Here is an 18,762-nt window from a genome sequence, read left to right as displayed (position 1 = left end):
CATCGAATAAACCCCCCCCCCCCCCCCTTGCTCCATTGGGTTTAGACTCTCTGCATTTCACTTCTGGCCCTGGTACTTTGCATGATTTGAATCAAGTAGGTATCTGTTATGGTGCTGAATAAATGAAACAATATCAGCTGTATTGCCCTCTGAAGTGCTCCCTTGGGGCTTCAACCAAACGCCTAACACTTTCCAAGACAGGAGAAGCTCTGTGCGCATGCGCAAAGACACCCATCTGGCTCCGTACGGCTTTCATGCACAAGGAGTAGAGGAAGAGAGGGCGGGGCGCTCTGCCCTTTGATTGCGGCTACAAGGACGGAAGTACGGGGTCAGCTCACAGGAAGTTCTTCATTGGGGCACTATGGCGGCTAGTAATGTGGAGAGAGGAGCGGGGAGTAAGGGATGGGTTCGTGGAATGTATCGCTTTATCACCGACAAAAATGACTTTCGCCGGTATGACTTACTGTGTATGAGTGTGTGCCGGGTCTGAACACGTGTGTGTGGCAGGATGGAGGACTGAGAATGATGCCCTCGTTTCTTCTTCTATCGGCAGGAATCTCCTCGTGAACCTCGGGCTGTTTGCCGCTGGTGTCTGGATGGCTAGAAACATGGCTGACATCGACTTGATGGCTCCGCAACCGGCCGTATAGAGGACGAGCGATTGCAGGTGAGGTTTTCTGGACCATGACACCATGAGGGTCCCATGTGTCCAGTTATTTGCACGGTACCCTGTGATTCAGGCTAGGTTCACACCTGGGTGGCTCATGACCGTGCGGCAATCGTGCACAAAAGCACGCGGTCATGGAGTCGCCCACCGCAGGCGATGGTATGTGATAAGCAAATCTAATAAGTATAACGATTGCTCTATACAGGAAATATATCACCATGTATGCTTTGGTATGATGCACCTGCTGTGCGTTGCACTGTGGCAGGTGTGTTGCCTTGCCATTCATTTGAATGGCACCACAATACATCGCAAGGCTGCAATTCACAGTACTGTGCTAGTGTGGCGGAAAAAAAAAAATATTTTTGTGCAATGCATGGTATTGCGGTACCACCCGCTGCGTTAGAGCACATTGTGGCTGGGAGGTGTGTTGGGGTGACCTTCAAATAAATGACAACACACTTGACATACTAATGCACAGTAGCATGTGTTAATGGCATGGTAGTGTGACAATTGCCACCCATAAGTGTGAATGGGCCCGGAGTGTTTTGTCGTGCCTTTCCCGAAGTGTATCAACGTTCACAAAGCTGACGCCTGGTGAAGGATCATTGATTTGGCTGTTTGACTAACCAAATCTCACTGGACTCTGCTGTCAATAGCAATCACGTTTTTCAGAACTGTTGTAATAGCTAACACTATATGCTAAAATCACTTCAAGTAATAATTACAATCTATACATTATGAACAGTGAGCGGGAAGAATGTCCCCCTTCCCCGATGGTGGCGGTCAGTGGGAAGAATGCCACCATTACAAACGGCATCAGTCTGGCTACTCTGCAAAGGAGTGCTGAGCTGGAAACACCCTCAGACCAGGGATGCCAGTACACCAATGCATTCTCTGGATGAGCTCCAGGGTTTCATACACGTCATATCTATACTACTATAAGGATCCCTAAAGAATCCCTAAAAAATAACCTTTGCAGTGGGGCTCCTCTGCACTGCAAGGGTTAAAGGAGAACTATGAGGTGAGCGCTTTTCACTCATCCTCATAGTTCTAGCCGACCTGTGACAATGAGACTGTCACAGGTCGGCTCAGTAGATCGGAAAGTGAGCGAACACATACTGGCGTTCGCTCACTTCTCGATCCTGTCATGGCTTTCTGCCGTGACAGGGGAGGGGCTGGATTCCCCGCTCCACCAGCGCTGACTGGTGGAACGGACGGGTGAGGGGGCGGGTACAGCTGGCTCTGCCTCTAGATAGGCAGAGCCAGCTGTCACTCAGCTGGGTGGATCCAGACATAATTGTCGGGATCCGCTTCAGCTGCGGCGTCTCAGTATACTGAGCTTAGGGTGATGGGAGAACGCTTGTTTGTGTCCTCCCGTTACCCTTGGGAGAACTAGGGGGGAAAACACTTACCCCATAGTTCTCCTTTAACTGATAATTGTCCCAGAGTTTCCCCTAATATGAAGCTCCCCATTTCCCATCCCAGCCTTTGGAGCACAGAGCATGGCACCCTTGCAGGCAGTTTGTCAGTTTGCTTTCCCATTCCACCTTTAGGAGAATGATCTCTAACACAACTACACTCTTGTACTAGTTCTGCTACATCTTTTACAAGGACTGATCTCTGGATTCACAATAATATCTAGTGTCGCCTGCATTTATTTCCTGTATAGAGCAATCGTTATACTTATTGGATTTGCTTATCACATACCATAACTCACATGGGTGTATTCCATGGCAATTGTAGGAAGGAAAAAAAAAAAAAATCTTCATACATGGTATTAAACATTTACTTGATTCACTGCAATTCTGATGGCCTTTTTTTTCCAGGTTATAGACCCTGATTCCTTTTGCAATTCCATGGGTATCAAGAAATGCCTTTGTGCATGGGCTGCCGGGATGGCAATGGTGAGATGGACTGGTTGTGCTTCTGGCAAAGTGGAACATCGGTGAAGACTTTGTCATATGTTTCAATTTTTTTTTTTTTTTTACTTCTAAAAGGGATTTACATACCCAGAACTGAATAAAAGATATGGAGATTATTTTTTTTTTAAAGCATTGTTAACTATACAGTCTAAAGTGTAAAACTGAATAAAATGTAACTTATTCCACATACTAACCAAGTTACTTGACTGTCCATGCTTGTTCGGAATATGTCTTTATTGTAACTATAATTAGACTGATTCCGTACCCAGAAAAGAGAATTTGAAGATGGAAAGTACAGCCAAAAATAGTACTAAAAATCACTTTTCTGTCACTGCAAAATGTAGTGGTTTTTGGAATGTGCTGATTATATCACAAGGTTGTCACTAGCTATTTCCTTTATAAAAGACCCAAACTTGGGTGTATAAAATGCCAGGACACTATTTTTTGGTGGTACAGTAATCACTTGTGTGACTTCCCTGTAACAAGGTACTGTATTTTTCGCTCCCATAAGACGCACTTTTTTCCCCCCAAAAGGAGGGGGAAAATGTGCCTGCGTCTTATGGAGCGAATCCCGACGCCCGAGACATGCAGTTTCGGGCGCCGGGCGAGTAGTAGGAGCCACTGCTCGTTTAATACGAGTGATCTAACGAGATCACTCGTATTAAAGCCGAGCGGTGGCGATCGTATTCAGCAGTAGGAGCCACTGCTCGTTTAATACGAGTGATCTAATGAGATCACTCATTAAAACCGAGCAGCGGCGACGATGGAGATCACCATAGAGCAGACGAAGAACGGACTTTCTTCGTCTGCTCTGTGTGATCACTGAGACCGTGGCGCTGTAATCACAGCGGCACCTGTCTCAGCGGTCACTAACTGCAGCTTCTGTCATAGAAGCTGTGTCAGAAGCTACAGTCTGTGGAGTGCGCCATAAGGCGCGCCGGACCTCCCTGCGTCCTATGGTCCGGTGCGTCTTATGGACCGCAAAATACGGTATATCACATGCTTAGGCTGGCATCTTCTTCCTGTATGAGATTGCAGCCTCCTGCTAATACAGCTTCTTAATGCTTTCGTTGCAAAGCCACTCAGACTTATCCTTGCTAGAGGTGGTTCTACCTTAAAGGAGAACTATGGGGCTAAGTCTTTTCCCCATAGTTCTCCTCAGGGTAACGGGAGGACACAAACTAGCGTCCTCCTGTCACCCTAGGCTCAGTATACCGCGAGCTCTAGCTCGCGGTATACTGAGACGCTGCAGTTGAAGCGGATCCTGACAATTATGCCGGGATGCGCCCAGCTGCGTGACTGACAGCTGGCTCTGCCTAGGTAGAGGCAGAGCCAGCTGTACCCGCCCCCTCCCCCGTCCGTTCCGCCAGTCAGCGCTGGCGGATCGGAGCGGGGAGAATCCAGCCCCTCCCCTGTCATAGCAGAGAGCCGTGACAGGATCGAGAGGTGAGTGAACGCCGGTATGTGTTCGCTCACATCCCGATCTACTGAGCCGACCTGTGACAGTCTCATTGTCACAGGTCGGCTAGAACTATGAGGCAAGTGAAAAGCACTCACCTCATAGTTCTTTAAATACATTGCACTCCTATCATCCTTGGTTATGACTTTAGGATTGCAGTCAGGTGAAAAAGTACACCCATGGAAATTGCCTGTTCAAATATGTTGTAAAGCAAGTCAAACATTCGGTCATCATTTATACTGCCTACAGATAAAGGTGATATATTTAAACAAAGGACACATAAAAATGTCATCTGATTTTTATAACCTAAATTAACAAACATGCACATGGAAAGAGTGATTTACGTGTCTACATTTACTACCATTTCAAATCCATGAAATTAGAATTGGTGTTCCCAATTACAGTACCTGGGTGCACCTGGGCCTGGCCAGGAAGGGGGTTTAACACCCCAGTCTACAAGTGGTTAAGGATGCATTCATTTTTGCCTTTTATATCTGCCTGAAGTTCAAAACTTTAACCTAACATTTTCTTCCATTAATTTGCGGCAATCCCTGTCTGTATGCCACTTAACTGGAGTTAACCCCTTCATGACTGATTCACCAGGAGTCTGTTTAAACAGCCCAGATGCTGGCGACGTACACTGTACGTCAGTCACAAAGGGGTTAAAGTAGAACTGAAGCCAAAACTTTTATTTTAGTTTTGGATAGAGTAAGGAGGTTTTTTTTTTTTTTTTTTTTCTTCGGCAGATTTACCTCTCACTTCCTGTCTGATAACCACAACATGAAGTAAAAGGAAATCCCATTGGAAGACTTCCCATCTATTTCTGTTCTGGTGACAACCCAATATTTGGCATTTTCTTTCACTTTCAGTGATAATGGTCTCCAATATTTTTAGGGAAAAAATACATTAAAATGAATTTTAGCGCGCACAAACAAAATAAAATACCCATTTTATTTGGAAGGTATTAAAGGTGGGGTCATGTCAAGTAGATACCAAACATGCCAAGTCTTAAAAATGCAACTGTGAAAAATCTATGGTACTATAAATTATCCATAGGCGACGCTTTAAAAGTCTTTACTGCTCAGCAAACTATTGCCCTAGTATTATTGCTCTCACTCCATCATCACAGTCATACCTAATGTGTGGCACAATTGCTGTTTATGTACACGTTCATGTCCTACAAGCGCATTTTGCATTTATAGGGGTGGCTGCTTTTCAATTTTTTTTTCACAGTTTAAAAAAAAAAAAGTACACTAAAATAAATATGTTCACGTAACTTTAACTTGCTATCACATGGGGGCTAAAACCCTCATAGACACGTACAAATGATCGGCAAACTCTACAGCAGCCCAGATCACTTGTATTTTGAAGTGCTCTGGCTGCTGAAAAAAAACAATACCAAGATCAGGGCTGTAGAAGTGGCACACTGGTTGAGAAAGGCTGTTCTAGCATTACACTAGTAATATACTGTATTAGGGTGCAACATTTATGAAGTGTGTGTGAAATGGGTCTTAAATTTCCATGTGAAATTTTACCATGGTAACATGCAGAAATTTTGGACAACTTGTATAACCAGTCTGGTTTTCAATTCAGTAAGGCTGGGTTCACACCTAGGCGTATCGAATATGCGCGTTTGTAGGGCTGCAAAATGCCCTACGCCCAAAGAAGTACAGGAGCTTCTTTGGGGCATATTTGCCATGCGTATCCATTGGGATACAGCCAGGTAGCCCTCGGAAACGCACGTTTGTCGCGCGGTAAAAAAACGCAAGACAAACGCTTGTTTCCGAGGGCTACCTGGCTGTATCCCAATGGATACGCATGGCAAATATGCCCCAAAGAAGCTCCTGTACTTCTTTGGGCGTTTTGCAGCACGTTCCTACGCGCTGTAAAACGCCCAGGTGGGAACCATGCCCATAGGCAATCATTGGTTTTCACATGTTTAGCGTTTTACAGAGCGTAGGAACGCGCTGTAAAACGCCCAGGTGTGAACCAGGCCTAACTGTTTGGGTGCACCAAGTCAAACCCCCTAAAGAATTAATTATGGATTGTCGTCTGTGAAGGTTCTTGAAAGAGTTAATAATCTGTATTTTATAATTAATAGTTTATATTCTGTCCCGAATTCTTTCATTGTTTTTTTGCAATGTAAAGCAGTTAATTATTCACTATCCGCAAATATGGTTTAGTTACTTTAGCTCATGACATAGGTCAAGAACACTATGACCTGAGAATGACATTTTTGTCAAGCGATGCAGATTTTTAGTTTGAAAATGACTCTTATGACTAGTGACACGTATGCATAGAGCAATCTACTTTCCCCCCTCCCTGTTTGTCTTCTATATAAGCAAATCTCATCAAATAAAGCATTGAGCACCTTTGAACACACAACTGCTCCCCGTGTATCATTTGATGCTCCCAGATATCTGAAAGACGGAAGGTGGTAGATCTATAGAAGAAGATATCGAGAGAATCTTGTAATATTTCCGTTCAGTTCTCATTTATCCAGGTCATGGTATACCTAGTACTAGATGGTTACATACAGTGGGACTAGTGGGGTAATGTTGAAGATGTTATCACCACTGATCCAAACAGGTTTCTCAGTTGTAATGAGTGTCAGGAACATAACCCAGCATTTAAGCTAGCCATACACTGTTACATTTTTTTTTCATTCAACTTGTGGGCCGAAGGAAAAAAAAAAACAAATATCAGATTCCTCCATCCATGTTGCTTAGCATAGATGAAGGATAGATGAAGGATATATATATATATCAGATTCCTTCATCTATGCTAAGCAACATGGATGGAGGAATCTGATATTTGTTGTTTTTTTTCCTTCGGCCCACAAGTTGAATGAACTTCGGCCCACAAGTTGAATATATATATATATATTTTATTTTTTTTTCCCTTTAGCCTGCAAGTTGAACGAAAAATATTCTGCTGAGCTGTTCTATTCCAACAGTGACATGTTGGTGTCAGAATGCCCGAACAGTGACAGCAGCTGTTCACCCAGTGTAGAAATGTTAAAACAGCATTATGTGTGGGTGACAGATTGTGCCAAAGGCCCCCACCCCTGATAAGGGATGGCACTTCCTGTTTAAGATGGCTTCTTTCACTTTTGCAAATTAGTTGTCCTCTCTTTTCAAAATGTGCACCTTGATGTCCTCAAAATAATTTTTTTTTAAAGAACTCCGGGAAAACAATTTATTAACCCTTGCAGTGGGGCTACCCTGGCACTGCAAGGGCTAACCGCTCATCTTGCCTAGGGACTAAAATAAAGAGTTACTCACCCGATCCTCTGCAGCGGTCTAAGATCCTGTAAATCATCAAGTTCTATACAGTGTCTAGAATGTAAGGACATACCTTTGCTGAAGTGGAGGAGTAGGCAGGTAGGAAGGAGTACTATTACAGCTGGCTGGCTCCAAGGATCGAAAGAGTAGAACTTTTGTATTTTAGTCCCTAGATAAAAATGAGCAGTTAACCCTTGCCGTGCAGAGGTAGCCCCACTGAAAAGGGTTAATTAAAATGTTTTTCCTGGAGTTGCTCTTTAAGCCATAGGACAACTTTCTACGTTAGGCCATGCGTTTGTGGTTATAAAGATTCCTCTTTACACTGTGCCTCATCAAGCAGGTTATGTTACTTGTATTCGGGGACTATATGTTTTGGATGTCCGAGCATCTATTTCAGACTGGTACTGGAAAAACACAGGCATGTGACTTTTATGACAGTTTTTTGTAATACCCAAGCCACATGTGGGAGGATTGCATGACTCTGTTTTCTGCTTCTCCCCCTCTGTACAATGCTGTGCTTTTACTTGACCTTGCAGGTGGTTGATAATTGGGTTTCTTAGGAAGTATACCAGCTCCCATGTCTTGCCGTCTGAAAAATCGACTGCGGTTAGCATTCCTGATTAACAACTGCTGGGAACTGACATGATAAATCACATGGAGGCTGAGAGAGAGAGAGAAGAGAAAGGAAGAGGGAGAGAGAGAATATCACAATTCCGCTGCAGCACTATTTAGCAGGAAGGCCAGCCTACATCTATAATAACCAAAGTTGACTGTGCCGATGTGCATATTTTATTACTTACTAAAATAGATTTGGATAGATTTATTAAATTTCCCTAATCACATCCACCTGTATTTAAACAAAACATAAACAAAAAAAAGAAACCTGTCGAGACATGAGCATGGAAGCTGCCATTGCTGACTTCACCTTCTGAAAATGCTAGTTGTCAGAGTTATGTGGTCCTTTTCCTTAAAGCATATCTCAACCCAAAAATAAAAAATGTCATTTCAACTTACTGGTCCTTAGATGTGGTGGTAGCCCCACTCCAAGGGTTAATGACATTTTTAACCAGAGTTGTTCTGTAAAACAGATCATTTATTTCTCTTAAAATTACTTGTCTATTTTTTTCCCCTGGACTTATATCCAAACTCAATAGATCCTTTTGTTAGGTAGAAGATTAGGGTTATAGAAGCATCCACATGTTCATGTAATCAGCCATCGAAATGGGCACCAGGACTGATCCTGACCTGTTTCTGTCTATCTTGTATGGCTTGTAGCTGGCACGTTTAGCGAGGTATATCATGGAATTGTACACAAATGGCTAGGATTATGAATAGGTTTGTCATTTCTTCTTTTTGTAAAAAAAAAGTGACCACTTGATAACTGAAGTCAATGCCAGGGAAGTAGTTGTAATGCTCTGGACTACAAATCCCAGAGACGTAAAGCTTATCTCAAGGATGAGCCCAGGTGTAAACCGCGGCAAAACTTTCATTTCTATTTTTGTTGTCTGTTCTTGCAGTGAAGCTCAAGGAAACTGACCCAAGTAGCATTTAGAGGACTTTACTTGGCGAAAATGCTGCGTGTACAAATTTAGTTACAGGAAAAGCATAAACATGATGGCTGCTACAAACAAACAATCACATGCAGCCACTACACTATCCTTCTAGTACATGTAATGATTTCTAGGAGAAGAAACACTGAAATAGTACTTACCTCTGGCTGCAGGTTCCACAAATTCCGTAATGAACAGGACTTCCTGGCACAGGCGTTCGTAGGAAAATTGCTTCTCGTTGCAGTCTCTGCTAAATCCTTTGAATTAGAGTGCGGTCCTCCCTTGGTCGGAGTGATGTCCTCTCGTACTGTCCCCCTCCTGTGAAGCCCCCTTGTGAAACCCTCGTCTTGTGAAGTCCCTTGAACCTACTGGCTTTTTAGAGAGAAAACTGGCCTCCCACTTGGTGGCACTGGCACCTTTCACTTTTATGAAAGTGAAATACCGTGCATTTCACTTTCCCACCTCTAGGTGGCAGCGTTGTATCATAAATTGCTATCAGTAATCCAGATTTGATTTGACCTAGGTGTGACTGTTTACACAAGACTTCCCTATATCACCATCCCATTGTGATACGAATAGGGAAACAGTACAGGGCAGCCCCACCATTGTCAAAAAAACAGTTTGGCTTGTTTAGAAGGCACCGTCCATTGTGTGGAACCAGCTCTCTGTCAATAAACAAACAAAACCTACGTCTCTATTGCAAATCTATGTGTGTCTGAAAACATCCAATAAAATATAAATATATATATATCACAACATAGTAGTCAAGAAGCTCACAAATATACAGGTAAAAAACTTAAAGGAGAACTATGAGATGAGTGCTTTTCACTCATCCTCATAGTTCTAGCCGACCTGAGACAATGAGACTGTCACAGGTCGGCTCGGTAGATCGGGAGGTGAGCGAACACATACCGGCGTTCGCTCACTTCTCGATCCTGTCACGGCTGGATTCCCCCCTCCGATCCTCCAGCGTTGACTGGCGGAAAGGACGGAGGAAGGGGGCGGGTACAACTGGCTCTGCCTCTAGATAGGCAGAACCAGCTGTCACTCACACAGCTGGGCGGATCCAGACATAATTGACGGGATTCGCTTCAGCTGTGGCGTCTCAGTATACCGCGAGCAGTAGCTTTCGGTATACTGCGGCTTCTCGATATACTGCGAGCTGTGAGCTTAGAGTGACGGGAGGATGCTAGTTTGTGTCCTCCCATTACCCTTAGGAGAACTATGGGGAAAAGCCTTAACCCCATAGTTCTCCTTTAATGTATAGTCCCAATCATTCTACCTTTTTGGGAGTTTCCCATTAACATTGAAGTCTTATGACGTCTTGCAATGTATCAAGGGATACAAAGTCACTAGCATTCCTCCAGATGCATTTCACACAAATCTATTGTGAACAACATGACATCTGAACATCTAAAGTGACACTTTATGTTGACTTAAAAAAGGGGAACCTACAAGGCCCCAAAATGTTGGCATGTCTGTAATGGTGTTCTAAATTTGTGACATGCAATGACATGCCTGCGGTTGACTTCGTACCCCCTTGATCTGGTTTTGGCACAGCCCCATCTGCCTCTGTGGCAGCAGATAATATGGCTAAATATATTTAAATAATTCATGTTTTTTGTATCTACATATAATGAGGCCTCTGACCCCCCTCGCTCCTTCTTGCATTTTAACCACACATGCAAAAGAGAGCAGCAGTATGTAAAAGGCCGTCTGACTTTTGTCCTAGAGTTTACTTTTGCAACTAAAAATGCTGATGGCAGAAACTTGTGACTGACCCCCTCCCCCTTCTCGCAAGACTATTAGTAATCGATCACGAGTTTATGACAAAAAAGTTGTGACAGGATACATAAACCATAAATTGTAAAATTGCAAATGCTGCTTGCTGATTGGCTTAGAGCTGTAAAGGAAATATGTGTATTAGAAATATGTAATGTGACGTAATTGTTGTTATATATATGTAGTGACCGCCCACTCAGGGCCACTCAGGAATTGGAGACGGTAGTCACCGGAGTCCTCTGCAGAGAATAAAGAAGATTTGTATTCCTGAAGTCTGTGTCCGGAGTCCATTGCTGGTTTCCAAAAAGCTGTTTCCCGCTTCACCTCGATCTCTTCAAGTACGCACCTGTTATTTGAAGGTCTAGTACTGAAATGAGTGCAGCTTCATATATGGACTATTTCAATGTATCCATTCCACACTGCTGCACCAAATAAAACAGTTGGCAGCAAGTAACAGCCACTGAATCAGCAAATATTTTATGTCCCTCCTAGGGCACTTCATGCCAGGCTTATGCAAGGTGTTGGAGGCACATTTTTTTTTTTTTTATATTTACTCCTCTCTAAGTTTCTAAAGTGGGTGGTGCTTCACATGGCAGCAGGTGATGGGCTGCAGCAGGCATGCAATGTGTACACTGTGAAACAGGCACTTAGGTTTTGCACATTCGCAGTTCACCTCACTTCAAAGGGGGTACATTTTAAAAACACCCGGTGCTGTATCATGAAAGCCTGTCTGATACTGCAGGAACTGTTGTGGTTGGCAGGATGCAAAGAGAAACTGACAGAACTGAATAAAGTTTTTGGCCTTTTTGTGTGTATTTGATGTTTCTTTACGTACTGTAAAATACACTGAAAACATTTTTTTCAAAACGTGCTCTCTCTCTCTCTAAGTTGTTAAGACGCAGGCCCGTGTTTCTTTAAAGCTGAACTCCATACACAAATACCTTAAATTATATATAGGTTTTAATAATGCCTCTTATTCAGCTGTTTGGACTACTTTAAATCTCTAACAATCACAGCAAGAAAATGCAAAAAAACAAAATACCATTCAATAATTCTACCTAGTGTAATGGCACATTTCATTAATGACCTGTAATATACACGCAGGCCATTCTTCGCTCCATCTAGTGGCACGAATGCTGGTCGAATGGCATTTGCCCAGTGTGTGGCTGGGTGAAAGTTTTTTTTTTTTATATAACTCAACCCCTTGAAGTGTATTCCCACTTTTGCAGAACACTTACAATAACACCTATTTTATATTAGTTGCATGTTTCTCATTTACATAGCATAACATAACTGTTGGTGCTATATAAATCCTTCCTGTATAATAATAATTATAACTAAATATTAAAAAAGTGCTGCTTACATTTCACTATCCTGAAAGAAGTCGCTCCAGAATGCAAGGGGGAGAGAAGCTCACCTTTAACCTAATTAACCCTGTCTGTAGTGTGCTGGCATAACCTATCAGTTGTAAACTAGATTAGATGTTTAACCACTTGCTGACCAGGTGTTTAGACCCCCTTCCAGGCCAGGCCATTTTTCAGTATTCAGCGCTGTGGTACTTTGACTGACGTTTATTCCGTCATACAATGCTGTACTGATATGAATTTTATACCATTTTTTGGGGGCACATAGAGCTTTCTTTTGGTGGTATTTCATCACCACTGGGTTTTTTTTATTTTTTACTATATTCTCAAAATTTTCAGTAATTTTTCGTGAAAAACATTTTTTTTTTACATTATGTTATAAAACATTTATTATTACCCCAATTTTTTGGTAAAATAGAATAGACGGGGTCACGTCGGGTAAATAGTAATTCCAAAAGATTCGCCCCTGACGCATGTTTACAAGCATGTAAGTGGGGGTGGGGACTTTAAAAAAAAAAAAAAATTTTAAATTCTTTTTTATGTGTAACTTACATTTTTTTTGGGGGGGAAACGTTAATTTTTTTTCCCACTAACTTTATTGCTAACACAGGAGGGGGCTAAGAAACCCCCCTCTGTGATAGCAAAATATGTGACAGGTCCTCCAATGACCCCTAATGTCACCTAGGACCCCCCAAAAGAAGCTGATGAAGCAGAGAGCTGCTTCATCAGCTTCTCTCCAGCGTCTGAAGCTGGAGAGTGACACGAGAATGCGGAAGTGATGTAATATACATCACTTCCGCATTCTGACACCAGAGGGAGATCGTGAACCGACCTCCCTCTACTCCCCTGTCAGAGAGGCACTATGCTGGTCCCAGGCACAGCGGAGCCCTCTCGAGCGCGCCGCGCACGAGGGGGCGGGACTAACAGGCCGTGTATATACGGCCTGTTACATCCAGGAAGCTACCGGCCGGCCATTTATACACAACAGCCGGCCGGGAGGTAGTTAAAGATGTAGAAGCATTGTATGTTAATGAGAGGAAGCTCAGAGTGTCCCTTATCTTTCTATGGGGACAGTCAGTTTCCTGTCACTTTGAAAATGTACCAAGAATCTCCAAAGACCAGCTACACAGACACATCTAAAAAAGAAAATGGTTTTTATTATTATTATTTTTAGTTATGCTATGTGAATAGGAATATTTACCATATAGTGGAGTTTTCTTAAATTGTCTGCAAATGTGCAAATACACTTTAACTTGAAGAAAAAAAAAATATTGCATTCGTCCTTAACAGCCACTACGTTAGGTTCGGCTCCATAGCACTGCATTGCAATAATGTACACATTACATTTGTGCATGTTAGGGAGTTGGAGTCTTTCATTTTATAAATGGTACTCCAATGCACAGTAACATACTACCATGCATTGTGGTGCGCTGCATTGTTAAGAAAGAGACAGGTGCAGTTTGAGGTGCGCTAAAGTGCATGGCCAACCAATTCAAAATTAATAGGTTGCCTTATTGCAATGCAAAGGTGTACAGCCAGCCTGTCAAGTCAATTCAGATATCTGATCAGCAAATGAATGCATAAAGAAATATGGTCAACAAGTTTGGTTGTTGTTCAGCCACAGATTTGAATGGGGAAGATGCATAATCCAAATCACTTTTGACGATGAAATGGTTGTTGTTGCCACTTATGGAGGTGTCAGCATCTCAGAAACTGCTGGTGAAAGATTTTTCTCCTAGCATTTACAAATAGTGGCCAAAACACCATGGTAATTTGAGAAGTCAGAAGACAGTAACCAGGCTTGTTTAAGGTTATTTTTCAAAGGTGCTCAAATAACCAGTTTTACAACATTGGTGTGAAAACGGACTTTTGAAATAAAAACACATTAAAGCTTGATAAGAATGATCTACAGCAGCAGACCATGTCAACTGAGAACATGACCATTTGGTTATATAGTAGGCATTGAATTACCAATTGAATTGATGCATCTTGAATATATTGTGGATTAAAAGTTAGTTGGGCTTTGAAGTGGACCCTTCCACTCCCAAAATAGCCTTAATGCAATGCATCTGTAACGTTGAACAGCGACATCAGCTCTCTGGAAGACCTAAACCCAGGGATAATCAAATCTCAACTTTTACCAACGAAGTTGAGGGTGGTCCACCTGCCCTTCCAACTCCCTATTTAATATTGAGGTCATCCATCAATATGAACCACCAACAGAGAGTTTCAGAAGATCAGTGAACATTCAAAAAATGCATTCCAAAAGATATGTGTAGGCATCTGAAGGGTTCCCACTTGGAATATGTAGTACAATTACAACTCTGGTGTCCAATAATTACCTGCAAAGATACATTCTCATCTTGCTCAGGGCAAAATGCCAGTGTAAAGGGCCCCTAAACCCCTGATATACACCTTGCCAATGCTCCCTCGGCACTCCTGCCCTTGTTGCAGCTGGCACTAAAATCCTTAGTGGCAGCTGGTGTTGGATGCCAAGTGAAGACAGTGCTCGGACCTAGTTTTAGGTTGCTAGACCAGAGCACTATCACAAGGGAGGTCACATGGTAACCCCATATCCAGAATTACTGGCTGTTGTTGCTGGCTGCAATGGAGGCAGGAGCAGTGAGAAAGCGCTGGCAAGCTGAGAATCAGGGCTTTTCCTGATGATAAAAATATATAAGATATATAATTAAAACCCAACTCACTTTAAGATAAAAATAATTAGCCCAGTGATTCAACAAATCAGGTGGGGGTGTCATTTAGCCCACTTCCTGTGAGCTCAAAGCATCATTGATCCAATCCTTTTGGGAATGTGCTATCAGGCCTTCATGCGGTACTGAATGGCACTTATATGTCAATATGTAAGTAGCATTCAGTTTAGATCAAAGAACCATCCACTGCTAGAAGTTAGAAAAGGACTCAGGGCGTCACAAAGAAAGGTGGGGGGGAGTTATGCACCCATTCTGAGGTTTGACATTTACAAAAGTAAAATAGGCTGTTCACTTTGCAAAGGCATTTTCTCTTAGCTTAGTGAATGGTATGAAAATTCACTTTGCGAAGAATACCCAATCATGTACAAGGGAAATAAAACAGTATTTTTGCTTGCATATGATTGGATGATGGAAGTCGGCAGAGCTTCACCTCATTCACTAAGCTAAGGAAAAGTTCCCTTGCAAAGTGAGCAGCCAATTTGCCTTTTGTAACTCAACCCATAAACCTCAGCAGGGTAATAGTCACATGTTTCAGAAGGATCTCAACAAAACCGTTGAACCGTAATGTTGATATAGATTATATATATATATATATTTATTCATGCACTATTTTTAGATTGTAAGCCCTCACGGGCAGGGCTCTCCTTATCATCTTGTCTTGAATTGTATTGTGATTGTAATGTCTTCCTTATATTGTAAAGCGCTGCAGAAACTGTTGGCGCTATATAAATCCTGTATAATAATAATAATATTTCCCCAGTTTAAGATTGGCCTTAAGGTGTCTGCAGTGGTTCCGTACATGTTTAAGCCCTGTAATAAATACGATGATTCTTCTACAAAAACATACTATGATTCTTCTTCTTCCAAGTACCATCTTATGTCTACTGGCACGTTCATCAGTTCGTAGTAAGAAAATATATAAATTCCCTATTACAGCCTGCGTGAGCAGCACTTAATAAGGATCAAAAGAGCCAGGCCACAAAATCTGCTCAGGACAGGTGTTTAGCTACAAAACTCACAGTGCAATGTTTGTAGTTGCTATAGTTATAAGATGTGGTAACAGAGCTATAATAACATCAATATATTGCTTATTATGTAGATATGTCATTCAAGCCCATTAATTCTCTAACAGACAGAAATAACTGAAGGTTGATGAGACATATCTGCATTTTCAAGTGCTACTGGTTTCCTCATACAAGCAGAGATTGGAGATGTTTTTCTGCACTACTTCAGCCGCATTACAAATTTACTGCACTGTAGAGCCCACTGTATACACTGAGTGGCCAGATTATAATAACCACCCCATCAGTACTTTGTTGGGCCACGAGATGACTTCGTTGGGCCTCTCAGTGTATACTTATGTGAGAGCCAGCTGACAAACAAGGCTCCAAATGGTTAAATCATGCTCTTAACATCCAAACACCCACTTAAGTCTATGGTGAGCTTGGATCTTAAGATTTTCCATTAGACACAGTGGATCCTTCACGAGATATAATCAGCTGCTTACAGAACTGGCTAGGTGTCCTTTCTTATAATATTACATTTGCCAAAATGACAGCTTGCATGTAAACATGCTTTATCTGCTACCACAATAAAACCTAATTACGGGCAGTGCAGATGAGGAATATGTCACTTTTCTTGGGGATGATGCAAGAGTAATTTTTACCTCCAGTTACATTCTTTCTCCTGATTGATTTCGGTTGTGACAACCAGTCCCCCGGAGATGCTCTTCCGGCCAGTCTCTGATTTGCCAATGCTGGTCCTCCATTGTACGTGATGGTGTAGGAGTGCCTGCCCACATTCTGTTGCTTGAGAAAAATGAAAGGGACCACCAGCAGTCACAGATTTGTAGATTAAAAGGTAAATAAATATTATGTTAAAACATTCCCTAGTTCCCCTTTAAAAATGTTTTAGGACTGCCCGGAATACCGCTTCAAATTGAAATCCTAACCATGATATCACAGCAAAAGCTATATGAATGTAAAAGCAAAACATGCAAATCAAAATATACCAGACTCCAGATATTTATTAAGCATTGAAGAGTTGGGTCAATATTGTACAAAATAAAAATTAATACATTTTTGTGCCAGCACGTATGGGACTTGGGTATGGACTGACTCCTGAGTTTGGCAGGTGAAGAGAGCAGTGACAGGAACGCAGAGCTCTCTTGAATTAACAGCTTAAAAATTGGGTTAATTTAAGATTAAAATCACTGTATACGAACCATCTTGTCTGAATAAAGCATAGCAAACAGAGGCTTTGGAGAGATGGCTTTAGCCCCTGAGTTCAACTGCCTCTCTAGCTTAAGAAGAAGGGGGTGAAGTTGAACAAAACTCTTTACATACAAAACATACTTTTATATTGCTTTAGAAAAGCCACCAATACAGAGTGTCAGATAACAGGAAGAGTCAAACCGCTGCAAACTGCTGAAACACACAGTACCGAGAGGAGCCCAATACTGTCGCCTAATAGGCCTACTATTTCACAAACAGGAATGGGATTCCAGTTGTGTGAAACTCGCATCGGACAAAAAAAAAAATGTAATAGAAAACACTTCTAGTCAAATAGTACAACCAATGCCTCCTTGACATAATTACAAAATATCAATACCTTCATACCTGCTTAGCTCAATGTGCCAATTGTTAGAACTACTATGAAGAAGCATTCCAACAACGTCAACACACAAAGCAAATGATGCTGGTTTATTCCTGGTAACAACCATGATTCTAGTGGGCACGTTGAAATGGGCTACATCACAAAGGACGTATTTCAGTCCCAAAGGTCATTCCTCATGATTTAATCGTAAACTCCAACAAGGAAAGTAGTCACTACTAAAACCATGGGGCATGAGTTCTTACATAGTTGTAAAAATAAAAACCAGATTTGGAACAATAAATGTGTTACTTGTACTTCAGTTCTATGACAACATATGGCTCATATCTGGTACCTCAATGATGCCAGTGGGCAAATGCCCTACTACAACATCTGGCTCATATCTGGTACCCCAATGTCACCAGTAGGTAAAAGCCCGTCTAGAACATCTGGCTCATATCCGCTACCCCAATGTCGCCAGTAGGACAAAGCCCTTCTATTTGATCCAGCCAGCTGATCGTTTCCAGTTTGCAGCACCCATACACTTGTATTTCTAAGCTATACAGTAAAACTCAATTGTATGTGGTAAACCAAATTGTGAAGAGTAAATGAAAAGGTGATAATGTCTGTTCAAGGCGATATCACACATCTGAAAAATAAGGAAAGCAAATATGTGACAGTCCATGCTTCTGAGACAGTAAGCTAAACTGCTGCAAAAACAGTCATCCAACATTTTTATCTGGCAGCATGTTAGACTTTTTTTTTTCTTTAATGCCAAAATAAAATGAATGTGCCCATCTGACTTTGCTCTGCCAGTTAAAAGTATAAACATGCCCATGTATTGCTAAATTGAATGTGATCCTAATTCATGACATTCTGAACTTGAATGTTTCACTTGCAAGATTGAAGAAACAAAAGTCTAAAACATGGGCATACATGCAGGCACTCAATGTGCCATTTCACACCTCAGGCCTTTTCCTTGGTACTCTAGACCACTCCCAGATTCCCAAAATAGTCAGCATGCAAATACAGATGTTCTAAAAGTCATAGGCACACCTCGTCTCCGTCTAACATGTTATGGCCTCTCATAGCACTGCACTGCGAAATGGGGCTGATGTAGTCAATATTGCATAAGTAGTTTGGGACCCCCCCTTGTCATTCTAGAGGCCTGGAGATTACACAGTGTGTACTGGTCCTGTCTGCATTTTATGCTCATGTTTTTTTATACACATTTTTCCTGGTGACAGGTTTGCTATAAGATTTGTTTCTGTTTATAACTTGCATATAAATTAATAACTGTATTTTTGAGAAACATTTATAAAATCACATGTCATCTGGATGCCAGCATGAAGGCACTATGCAGGATGAAAGAAGGTATAACATGTTGCATGTTACATGGAAAACTTGTACTTATGGTTTCTGAAACATGTC

At 41.9% G+C, this 18,762-nt stretch overlaps 1 protein-coding gene across 1 annotated transcript; it reads left to right on the top strand.

Annotated features, from left to right (window-relative positions):
- The first annotated feature begins 308 nt into the window (after nt 1-308).
- On the top strand, nt 309-2,653 carry TOMM6 (translocase of outer mitochondrial membrane 6). Its single transcript, XM_018576813.1, has 3 exons — nt 309-453; nt 554-667; nt 2,494-2,653. Exons 1-2 carry the CDS (start codon nt 362-364, stop codon nt 648-650), a joined length of 189 nt encoding a protein of 62 aa, XP_018432315.1. The 5' UTR covers nt 309-361; the 3' UTR covers nt 651-667; nt 2,494-2,653.
- The last annotated feature ends 16,109 nt before the right edge of the window (nt 2,654-18,762 follow it).

This window comes from Nanorana parkeri, unplaced genomic scaffold (assembly GCF_000935625.1).
Source record: "Nanorana parkeri isolate BGI_ZX_2015 unplaced genomic scaffold, ASM93562v1 scaffold77, whole genome shotgun sequence".
Taxonomy (NCBI): domain Eukaryota; kingdom Metazoa; phylum Chordata; class Amphibia; order Anura; family Dicroglossidae; genus Nanorana; species Nanorana parkeri.
This window is presented reverse-complemented; position numbering and strand designations above follow the sequence as displayed.